This window comes from Mauremys mutica, chromosome 2, assembly GCF_020497125.1.
Source record: "Mauremys mutica isolate MM-2020 ecotype Southern chromosome 2, ASM2049712v1, whole genome shotgun sequence".
In the NCBI taxonomy this organism is placed as follows: Eukaryota; Metazoa; Chordata; order Testudines; family Geoemydidae; genus Mauremys; species Mauremys mutica.
In genome coordinates, this window is record NC_059073.1 from 228,027,678 (window position 1) to 228,039,807 (window position 12,130).

Sequence of the window (12,130 nt, forward strand, 5' to 3'; positions counted from 1 at the left end):
AAATTGTAAAGACCAGCAAAATGATTTTTTAATCTGATTCTCAATTTGAAAGGCATTCAGTGTAATTGCACAAATTGTGAAGCAATGTCAGAGGGGCCATAACAGCAAGAAGTTAAGTTCTGGCAATAAAATTCTAAATAAGCTTGTAAATTTAGTAAAGAAGAAACTAGAAGGTCAATAGCATATCAGAGAAAACCAAGGCAGAAGCTAAAAAACTCCAGCAAGTAGAAACAGTCCTAAAAAGTATCTCTCTATGGATATTTTCTGGATAGTTTCATAGTTTTAATTCTTTCCAGCTTTTTATCCATTTATCTCTATTTCTCTCCCGCCCTTTTCCAGCTCCTCTCAGACAACTTGGTCATAAACAACTCTCCTTCTTTGTTCTGTTCTGATGCCATAAGAATTCAGGTAAAGCTTGAATCATTTTTACTGTGGTTAAAAATTCTACAAATATTCTGTTGTTGATTAGCGTGAAGTTATGTAGCAAAATTGCATTAGAAAAGCCTAAAGTGGCCTCACACTCATGTATCAGTCTATGTAACATGCTTGTTTTGAGTTAGTACGTAGAAGTATAAATATATTGAGCATCTAGTCTGTTCATGATTTTTAGCTATACCTCTCTATCCAGAGAATCCCTTTGTTTCTTTGTTTAATACAACATAGGGAGAAGCAAGACAGAGAAAAGATATATAAAACTGGGGAAATCTCAAAGATCCAAGGCCCATTTTGAATCAGGATTTTCTCACTCATTGCCAGCAAACTGTAGGTGTACACCATGTGATTAGCACCATACTTCATATGAGCAGAAGGAAAAGTGATTGTGAGGTGATTGAATTTTGTGCGTATTTACGCTTTGGTATTGATAGTTCTCTATATACTTACGTTTTTATTTATTGTAAAATATTCTTCCTGCTCCTCTCCTGGTCTTTTAGATAGAAATTTTCCTGATGGGGTTAGAAAGTCAATAAACTTGGTAAAAATGGCAAAGAAGGATGACCTTAGGTGGTGGTAGTGAGCATTCTATAATCTCTGAAGTGATGGCACCCTTAGATAAGGTAATTACTTAGCTTGGGAAAATCATACATTTCTCTTCTGTGGTAAGCTACCTACATATCTTTCAAGATGTAAAGGTTGAAATGTTTAACAAAGACCCAAAATGTCATCTTGCTTTTCTCATTTCTCTCGAGAATGCTGCTGAGAAGATAATTTTTCCTAACCCATTGTTGTGACAATGTAAACCCTCTCTTTGCATTCCTTCATTGGCTTCCTATTCTCTAGTACAGGGGTTCTCATAACATATTTTTTTGGTGGCCTCAGAGTGCAGCCACCAACTCTTGCTGGTGGCCATGCTAGCAATTTTTCTTAAAATACTTAATTAACTTTAGGAAAAACAAATAAATATGCACATATACATGTCCAGATCATTGTAATTTATTTATGTAGGGTTTTTTTGCAGACTCAAAAATAAAAATAATGCCTCTATTCTTTACTGGACCTAAACAGAATAGAAACAAAAATAAGGTACTTTGCATGTTTTAATTATTTTTTTTATATATACTGCTAGTTAGGAAATCTGCTACTGTGAAAAGTGATAGCTGTATATTTGTTACTATCATTCTTCACAGCAGACTTACTCAGCCCTGGCATGCTGGGGGACAAATTAAGCCTGGATGAGGAGGTGGGTAAGGAGGCAGGGGTCCAGGGACAATGGGGATCTGGAGGAGGCAGCCGGGGTCGAGATGATGGTGGGGGTGAGTCCAGGGATGGAGCCCAAAACCCTGCCGCTGGGGGACAGAGCTTGCTGCCACGTAGCCAGACCTGTCACCCCAGGGCTGAAGCCTGAGCCACACCACCCTGGTTACCTGCTCCTACAGTGTTTGTGGCTCCAGAGCGGGGTAGGGATCAACCCCTGCAGGCAGCCCCGGGGGAGAAGCCACTGCTTTGCCACAGCCCCACCCCAATCACAGCCCAGGAGGCTGTGGCCTCAAGAAAAGCTCCTGATGGCCGCATTTGAGAAATCTGCTCTAGTACCAGACATAAACTATTTGTCTTTGCTTTTAAAGCTCTTTGTGGCGTATTCCCACTCTACCTATCATGTCTCATTCATTAAAAGTATGGCAACTGTCTCCTCCAGCCAGCCCGTAATGCCTCCATCACACACTTGTTAAATCGTCAAACAACCACCTTTGTATTTCCATGCTACTTCTCACACTTGGGAGCAGTTCCCTGTTAGCATTCATAGACTACCTCATTAATGCTCCTTAAAGCTCTCTTTCCTTTTCTGTGATGCCAACGAGAAACTTGGCAATGATAAGGCTGCTAGTGTGCTGAGACTACTGCCTATCTTGCTGACCAATACTGTGTCCTTGTTTCCTTGTACTCCCCCATTTGTCTGTGTCCACCGGTTGCCACTATCTTATTCTTAGATGGTAATCTCTTTGGGGGAGAGACCATCTTACTGTTCTGATTGTACAGCACCTCGAACAGTGGGATCCTGGCCTATGACTCCTTGGTGCTACTGTAATACAAATAATAATAATAATACAAATTAAGGACGTCTCAGAAACACTTGAGCAGAAGTTAAGTGATTTGGAATTAATTTTCTTTAACATAATTTTCTTTAATATGCTTACCAGACATATAATGGTAACATGCTAGAAATCAGGAAAGCGTTCTAAGCATTTACAGCATTAGGCTTTCTGCTGCCTTTTTGTTATTGTAAAGCAATGAAAGAAACGCTTACATATTAGTTGTGTCTCTGTTTTCCCTTCCCAGATAATCGCTCTTTAGTGGAAATTGCCAATATGTATCATTCCATATCTGAAACCAGTCACCCGTTGCAAACAGAAGAGCAAGAAATAGGCATTGATCCCTTGCAGGGTTACTTGAACAAGCCTGAAGAAGGTGAGTTTAATATTTCTACACTTTTTACATTGTACTTAGAAACCTTATGTAAGAGTCTCATGATTGCTATGCCTGTCATAATTTTTTTAATTCTCTCAATGAAGTTGAGCAGGGCAACTTTAAGAACATTTCATAGAGTGTGTGTAGAGCACTCTGACACTAATGAAAACCATGAAAAGTCAACTTTCAATTACAGATAGAAACATTACCCAAATGTTTAATGCGCTGTCATCCTTTTTTAATCATAAACCAAACAGTGACTTCAGCATAAGAATATTGAAATGAAACATGGCCTTTGTTACAACTTTTTTCAAAGATGGGCTCTTTTGGCTGCTCTACACTGTTGATTTTTTTCTTTGATAAAATTTAGCATTTTATTTTGGGTGAGGTTATGCTGATGAAAAAAGACTGTTTTCTTTTTTTCTTCCTTTGAATCATAACACTTAGCTCTCCTGGTTTCCTTAAATAAAAACCTAAAGTAGAACAGGTGGAATTAAAATGGAAATTACTGTGTAACTCAAGGTAAATTAACACAAGGCAGTATTCAGACTATCCAAATGAAGAGTGAGAAGAAACTGCTTGCATAATGCAAGTGCTTGTCTGTGTTACTTGTCCTTTCTACTTATTTGCTAGTAGTGACAACATGGTTGGTTAGAAGGAAATGATAAGCTTAACAAGATGCTTGAAACCTCATCCTTGTCATGAAAACATTCCTCAAGTACTCAGTTATACACAATGACACCTTAACTACCTGTAATTTTCCAGTCATTGAACGCATGTACCAGGAATGCAAGATAAAAAATTCATTTTAAATTAGAATTGAAACAGCTTAGTCACGTGTTTTCTGTGTGCCTCTATGTGTAAATCTGCAATATAATAAAATATATTAAAAAGAGCAACATTTCAATTTTTAATTAAGATATCAATTATTTTGTAAAAAGCTAAAATCACAGCGCTAATTTTTTTTACTGCTTTATAAAGCTTTTTTCAATGTGAGGAAAAGTAGAATGGACATCTTGGTGGAACCCATTCTATAAAGGTAATAGTTTTTTCAAGTGAATGTCACTACGCTTTTACACTTCACATCTAAAAGGTTAATAGCCATCTTAGTTTGATAAAGCAAATGCATTCTTAGTACACATTTTCAGAAGCCTAGGACTAAAGATTTATAAATTTCTGAAGTATTACATGTTTTCCAAATGAAATACACGTCTTGAAACGGAGCTGAGAGAGACAAGTCAAGATTTTAACCCTGTTACAAAAACATTTTAAATTAATTTTACCCTTTATTGTGCCCAAGAGTGATTAGTTACCTTGAATGAACAGGCTTTTAGTTTTTATCCCAACCTTAACATTTCTATGACATACAAAGTTATTAGTATTGAATTGATGTTTAAAAGTGCCATTAATTCATTTACCCCAAATGTTCATTAACAATGTAAATGTATGCTGATGTTCTATGAGACAAGGAAGTGACTAATGACTCTTCCCACTAACAACACTTAAAATGAATAGAAACTTTAGATAGCTCATCTTGAAGTAATCAAGGCCCTCATTCAGCTTGGCATCTCTGTATGCTCTAAAACAGCTGTCAACTGTTAAAAATATATACACAACACACACATACACACATGGGAAGATCAGGATATGTAAATACATGGTTCCCCCAAAGTCATAAAGGTTACCAACCATAGTACAGGTTTTTTTTCACATTCTGTATATGTAAATTTTTTATATAATGCATCCATTTCATTTTCATAGCCTTTTTTTTTTTTACTCTGAAACACATACTGCATTTTAATTTGGTGCCATATGTAACCAAGATCAATCTTCTACGTTTTATCATTTAATTTTAAATAAAGTATATTTTTGGATTGCTGTGGGAGAGAGCTTGTATATCAAAGCATGTAATTTTCCTTGCCCATCCAGTCCGCCTCGGAGGTTCAGTGTAAGGAGGCAATCACGGATTCCTAAATGAGTATTCTAATCATTGGGATGAATCCATCTGTTGATCAGAGACTTTGGTAGGGCCCTAGGTATGTGTAATACAACAGGTCAGTCTAAGTGATCATAATGGTCCCTTCTACTGAAATAAATTGTCATTCATTGGGAAGAGTATCCCTACAATCATATGCTGGCCTCATATGTGAGAATCAAAGTGTCACTCATGAACCCATTTCTCTCACATGGTAATATGTTGTACTACTAATGTACCATTTGTCTATGCTGGGATTTGAATTTATCTTTTGAATTGCTATTTTAATATTTTGCTAAAATACTGTCCACATCCCTATATTTTAAGATAAACGTGTTTCCCTGTTGTTGTTGAAGATGTACCCAATATACATTGTTTTGGTTACGCTATTTAGAGGATAATAAAAATTCACTAAAGAATTTTTCCAGGCAACTTCGTCAAGCAGTATAGAAATTCACAAGAGATGCAGCATATTGCTTAGAGATGACTTGCAGAATATTGTGAAATATCAGGCCTGTGTGTTATTCTTTTGAAGCAGTGATAGATGTTTAGAGTATTATCTTGGAGAATAAATGGTAAAGGTCTTTATAGAGATGAGTTAAAGACAATAAGGCAGATCATTAGTAAGTATAAGCATTGTGAAAATAGATCTCGTTAATGTCAGAAACTAGTCTGATTTGGCAAGCTACAGGAAATACTAAATTTGGGGAGCATGTGTGTTTATTATAGATATAAAATATGGAGTTGTAGGATTGCCACATTTGTCTTTGATTTTCTTGAATTTTTTTTTAGAGGCTTTGACTAAAATTAAAGGGATGATTATTTTGAGAAAAAAAGTTACACATTCAATTTTTGTGTGGTTAAGGAAATTGGGATTTTTGAATCAGAGTGAAATCTCATGAGACTGTGCTTGTTTGCAATTATCCAAATCAAGACAGCCGTATTCAGGCCACTAATTGACCAATAACAGGAAAGACGTTTTGATTTTAAAATGAGTTGTGAAATCTTTAATTATATTACTGATACTTAGGATCTGTAGAAATCTTCTGAGTAAAAATACTTGCTTATATATAGCTTTATGTTTTAAAGGCACTACACAAGCGATTCTTAAAACAGCGTTGTGAGGTAAGTATCCCCATTTTACTGATAGGGAAATCGAAACAAAAGTAAAATTTTCCTAAAGGCCTGTGCAAATGAGTTGCAGATTTGGAATCAGCTCCTTCTTATGGGTAACCTGAACACAGTCATGAGGCAAATAATTTCTTTTCAAAGAAGGAACAGAATGCATCATTTCAAGAATCCAAGCACATGAATGCTTAAATCTGTCCTTCAAGAGGAAATCACACTTTCTACTTTAGCAGTTTTCATTGATAAATAATAATCTCCTGTTAGCATGAAAATCTGCATGCAGTGTATATTTTAACTAAAAATGGAAACAAAATAAAATATATTTTATTTTTATTTTTCCTGTATGTATTTAAATATAGATTCTTCCTCCATATATAGAATCGTAAACCTATTCTGACAGTTGGATTTTTGCTAATCCCTGAACTTCTCACTCTCATCCAGTGTCAGACCTCCACTGACCCCTATATTTCCTCTCCCTGAACATGCACAGCTGCCTTCTTTGCATCCTGTTTCTGGGGTGCATTCTTGTTCCCATACCGTATTTTTAAGTATTGGATTATTTGTGTACCTGAGGTTCATCATGGTTGTCAGTACTGCACTTTCTGGACAGAAGAACTTAAATAGGGAGCCACAATATGGATTCTGGACCTGTTCATTTATTAGTGTGGTTCCCCCCTTCAGCAGAGTTTAAGTGAATTGCCTATTTCAAGCCTTCTAACCCAAGGATCAGGTATCTAAGTTACTTCTAAAGTCTGATCCTCTGTATGAAATTAAAAATGAACTTTTTAGCACAATGACTGTTCATTCATACCTTTTACATCAAATACCATTCCAACAACTTACTGTTTCATGCATGGGGTATTTGAAATGTGGTTGCATTTTGCTAGGGAAAATTCAGGTTTATGAACCTCTACCCTTTTCCAGAAAAGTCTTGAACCCTGGAGATGAGGAGAGATGGTTGGAGGCAGCATTTCAGAATCTGATTTTCTCCATTTCACTATGTACTGTACCTAGCAAATTATTTTGTTCTTTTCCAAGTTCTTGATGATTAAATTGCAGTGAAGTAGTAAAACTTGGAGTAGCTTTATTTCAGAGTTGCAGTAATTATCTGTAACACAGTTTATAGCATTATTTAATTTTTTAATGCACATTTTGAAGAATGCAGTAGGCGCTATTCCCCTTTCATGGGGAAGTTTATCCTCCAAGGATAGACTAGAACAATGTATTTAATCCTTTTCAATTTAATTTGCTTAATATTACAATTAATACAATTAAGGTCACTTGAAATGAAATTATTAATGAATTGGGTAATTTACTTTAACGGTGTCAGTGTGTTCTCACAATTTCATTTGCTTTAATTAGTTTACAAGCTATTATTTAATAGCATACTTCACATAGAAAAATGTAATATGTTCTTGGCTTCTATTAAAGGAAAGGAAAAACTTGTAATGAGTTATGAGTGGGTTTTTTTTTTAAAGACGCTGTTAGACGGTGAGAGAGGAAAAGGGTGACATGGTTAGAAAGACAGATATCATAGGGTATGACTGAAATGAGCACAATCAAAGATTGTGAAACTGCCCATCTCAGGGGCCAGGTCAATATTGTCTGTAGTATTTTACAATACTTTGACTACATACGTGCTATAGGCTATATCAGAGGTCGGCAACTTTTCAGAAGTGGTGTGCCGAGTCTTCATTATTCACTCTAATTTAAGCTTTCGTGTGCCAGTAATACGTTAATGCTTTTAGAAGGTTTCTTGCTATAAGTCTATAATATATAACTAAACTATTGTATGTAAAGTAAATAAGGTTTTTAAAATGTTTAAGAAGCTTCATTTAAAATTAAATTAAAATGCAAAGCCCCCTGGACCAGTGGCCAGAACCCAGGCAGTGTGAGTGCCACTGAAAATCAGCTCGCGTGCCGCCTTTGGCACATGTGCCATAGGTTGCCTACCCCTGGTCTATATTTATTTTAAAATGTACTATGCGTTTATTTAAAAACAAATGTGACATTTCTCTTGAACTCCTCTTTACCATCCACTTTGGGTTGGTAAGCCTCTGGTTGATCCACTGTAATATTATGGCAGTGGTCCTGCTTTTGTTCCTATATTTTGAGTAGACGGAATTGGGCTATGACAAGAGTTTCTAATCATGTGAGCACAAGCACCTCAGGCTAGGAATAACTACAAGAAGAACATAGTGCTTTTGGGACTTTCCCTCAGACAGATCACTGCTGCTACTTATGACCATGCCTGTTAAAGCTGAAAGTTCAGAAATCTGGAGAATTTATGCAAATAACTGAATCCCCTAAAATGCATGTTTGATGAATATATATTGCCTTACTTAAATGACAGAAAATATCCTGATTACCAATACTTAGGACTAACAAAGCTGCAGCATGATTTGAGCATTTGGAGCATACAAATTGCTATGTTCCTGGATGGCTCTGGTATCTTCTTGGGTTGGTGTGCAGGTAACTCTGGCAAATTCCTAAGCTGCTGCTCCTTGTCCTTTTCAGGACAGTCTGGAGCTCTGGTTGAGTTGCTAGCTGTGCTATATACCACTTTCCCTGGATGGATGGAAGTTCTGGCTTTTCCGGCAATCAGTTGGGGGAATGCTTTGGATGGGCTGCAGCCCCTAGCTGGGTCCAGCTCTGGCTGCTCATGCCTGCTGCTTCCTGGTTGGGTTTGCTGTAAACTTGTTATGGCTGCTGTTCCTTGACTTGCTTGCAGGCCCCTGTAACCAGCTTGAGAGATGGCTAAAACACTACCCAGTGTTGTCCTAGTGCTAGCTCCAAGTCTGTGGTGTTGGGTGCCTTGGGGATCAATGGTGTAGGCTACATCTCTATAGTTAGAGTCCTCCTGGGTGGGTCTCTATGGTTAGTCCTGAAGGAGTCTAACTGGAGAGATGCAGCCTACAGTGTCCCCTCAGCTCCACCAATCAGGAGGCATAAACTCCTAGGTGGGAGCAGTTCAGAAAGCAGCTAAAACTAGGAGCCTGCTGGCCAGATCAAAAGATGGTCTAGATAATACTTACTGCTGCCTCAGGGCAAAGGACCAGACCAAACAACCTTTTGAGATCTCTTCCAGTCCTATGTTTCTGTGATGCTATTTAACAAATATGAGTGACACTGCAGCCACTTGCTCTCAGCTGTCGCAGTATGGCCAACCTTGAGAGAGTAAAATGAGGGTTTAAAAAAAATTGTGGTTTGTTGTTCTGTCTTTTGATTATTGAAATCCCCCTGCCCATCTCCTGTCTGTGTGTGACAATTAGTGCTGCCCACTCCCCAGCCTTGTTGAGTAAGGTCATTTTGTCCCCTGTTGAAGGAACTCTCACCTACTTATCTTCCCGTTCCTGCCTAGCAATTAATTCTGCCCCCGCCCCCTTCAATTCAGCCCACCATCAGTTCAGCTTGCCCTCCGCATCAGTTCAAGCCTTCCCTTAAATCTACCCCGCATCACTTCAGTCCATCCAGCTCACTACCCCATCAGTTCATCCTTTTACCCCCAGATCAGCCTCCCCTTCACAGGCTCTTCTTCGCTCTTCCTGGGTTCTTCATTCCCTTTCCCAGACTAGCAGTGTTGCCAACTCTTGAAGGTTTTGGTGAGTGACATGATTTTGGCTGGGATTGGAGCCAGTCTCAGGATCAAACGAGAACCTCTAGCCCAGGGGTCATCAGTAGGCAGACCGCAAGCCAAATCTGGGCTGCCAGATGCTTTTGAACAGACCCCAGTATTTTTAATTTACTTATTATTAACATTGCTGTTGTTTATTATTATTTTCTTTGGAATCTGGACCTTGACTATAGCTTCGCCGAGAAATTTGGACCTTGACAAAAAAACGAATTGACTACCCTGGCTCTAGCCAATCTGAGCCCTCTGATTGGCTGCCTGGCCCACTTGCCCACCTTGTGGGGCAGAATAACTAATTAGAGCAGATATAGGCAGATCTCTCTTCCTCTCCACCCGCCGTAGCAACCTGGAGCCATCCTCACAGGATGAGATGAGAGAACTAAAGAGCCCTGCTGCCTCCTCCCCTGTCACTTCCTGAGAGTAACAGGGATGGGACAGTGCCTCTGCCCCTCCACCCCCTCCTCTCTCTCCCTGCAGCACCCAGCCTCGGTAGGGGCAGAGGGAAGTGAAGAGCCCCTGGAGCCACCCCCACCCCACAGCCTGGAAGGAGGAGAGGGCACCCCTCTGCATCCCCCCAGCACTGATGCCAAACAGAGCTTGATGACAACTCCCCATTGCCATTACTGAGACACATTATCTCCTGGTGTCTAACTTCTATTCCAAATCCAGAAAGCACACTTTAAAAATAAATATGTTACTCCTCAACTATTACACACACAACTCACAATAATTATGAATCTTAGCAAGTTACAAGCTTTCTATGGATATATTACATGCTGCTCTTTATGATAGTTTGTAAGTTTTAGGTTTAATACAGTGAGTTTGTCAGGTTTGAAGTGAGAGATGTCTACAAAAAACGGGACCCTTTGCCAAGGGGTCTCTGCATCACACACATCCTCTTTAACCTAAATATATTTTGCTTTGTTTTTTCAATATATTCTAACACTGGCATGTTTAATCAAAAGCAATTCCTTGTTAATCACCCTTCTCTGTCTGTAAGCCAGACTGAAAATTCCCTACATATTGTAACACACACATCAAGCCCCTCTGCACTTTACTTCTCCCTCCGTCATCTACAAGAGTCAGGTGGTGCTGGCCACTTTCAGAGACAGGTCGCTGCACTAGAAGGATCACAGGTCTGATTCAGTATGGCAATTCTACTGACACAATTCAAGGCACAATTGTTTAGCCTTGTGCAATACTAAGACTTTGAATGGGAGGCCATCAGATGCAATGACAAAGAATCAAGTCCTCTTAAAGGTAGAAATGAAACTTTACAACAATACAAGGGCTCAACCTATTTGAAGAGAAACAGAAAGGTTTTCAGAATAACACAGAGGAGGGAGGAGCACTCCGTATCCATTCATTGAAGAACCCCTGGTGAAGCGAGGGTACTTTCATGAACATTTGGATCCTTGTTCTTGTGACACTGGCCAGCTTGGCAACAGACTGAACTTTGGTGGTGATGGATTAACCTATTTTAATTTAATTTAATAATTGGAGATATACCAATCTCCTAGAACTGGAAGGGACCTTGAAAGGTCATCAAGTCCAGCCCCCTGCCTTCACTAGCAGGACCAATTTTTGTCCCAGATCCCTAAGTGGCCCCCTCAAGGATTGAACTCACAACCCTGGGTTTAGCAGGCCAATGCTCAAACCACTGAGCTATCCCTCCCCCTCCTAATATTTTATTATATTGGAAAGGTGACTATTGATAAGTGTAGGCCCTCGTACAAATTTTATAGTTTTGTTTTGTATTGTAACCATTTCTTTCCACCACTCTCTCTTGTTTCTAGTTAAATCTTTAGTCTTTCTTAAATAAACCTACTTTTGTTTTATTATAAGCGCTCACAAGTGCTCTGTGGTTTACAGAAGTGGTGGTTTAAGTTAAAAGCGGTAAACTGTACTTTTGGATGCAGAGGGTCTGGAACTTCTGTGAGTACCCAATGTTGGGCTGGATATCAGAAGAATGCTTCAAAGGGACTTGAGAATTGGGCTTCGCGCCTATTGTTAACCTACCAGGTGAAGTTAGGACTGGCATAGCCCAGAGGAGTGACTCAAAGACTGGAGGTGGTAGGGAGCTGACACTCAGCTAACACAAGAAAGACTCCCTCATGCTCTAGTCAGGGATTAACAAAGTGACTCTCCGTCCTGGGTGCACCCCAAGAACTGGCACAAAATGGAAAACTGCTTTTGAAATCTGTGAAACTAGAGAGGATGTTTTTCATACGATCGTAAATTCGAGCCTGGAGCAGGATGCTGATGGTGACGCAGGGCTCAGAGGTCTTCTGTACTGTTCTGTACTATATACGTTCTTATATAATCCTTGCCATTGTAGTATCTGAACGCCTTCCAGTAGTGTATTAAGCAGTGTGACTAACATATGGCATGTGAGGTATGTTCTTTCTCTCAGTTTCTCCCCAGGGGAAAATTGTGTGTTCCATGTAGTGTTTTGTTTTGAGGGATTTTTTTAAAATGTAAATGCTGCTGTG

General features: G+C 39.0%; 1 protein-coding gene across 15 annotated transcripts in view; it reads left to right on the forward strand.

Moving 5' to 3' along the window:
• Positions 1-12,130, forward strand: part of TBC1D5 (TBC1 domain family member 5) — a 503,676-nt gene that overhangs the window by 195,041 nt on the left and 296,505 nt on the right. For 8 of the 15 annotated variants that reach the window (XM_045005374.1, XM_045005375.1, XM_045005376.1 and 5 more), the window contains one exon: positions 2,776-2,904. In XM_045005374.1, the coding sequence (XP_044861309.1) occupies positions 2,776-2,904 (129 nt within the window). Of the gene's footprint in view, positions 1-339; positions 409-752; positions 826-2,775; positions 2,905-12,130 lie in introns of those variants that run through there. The other 7 variants (XM_045005379.1, XM_045005378.1, XM_045005383.1 and 4 more) reach the window with 2 other exon arrangements.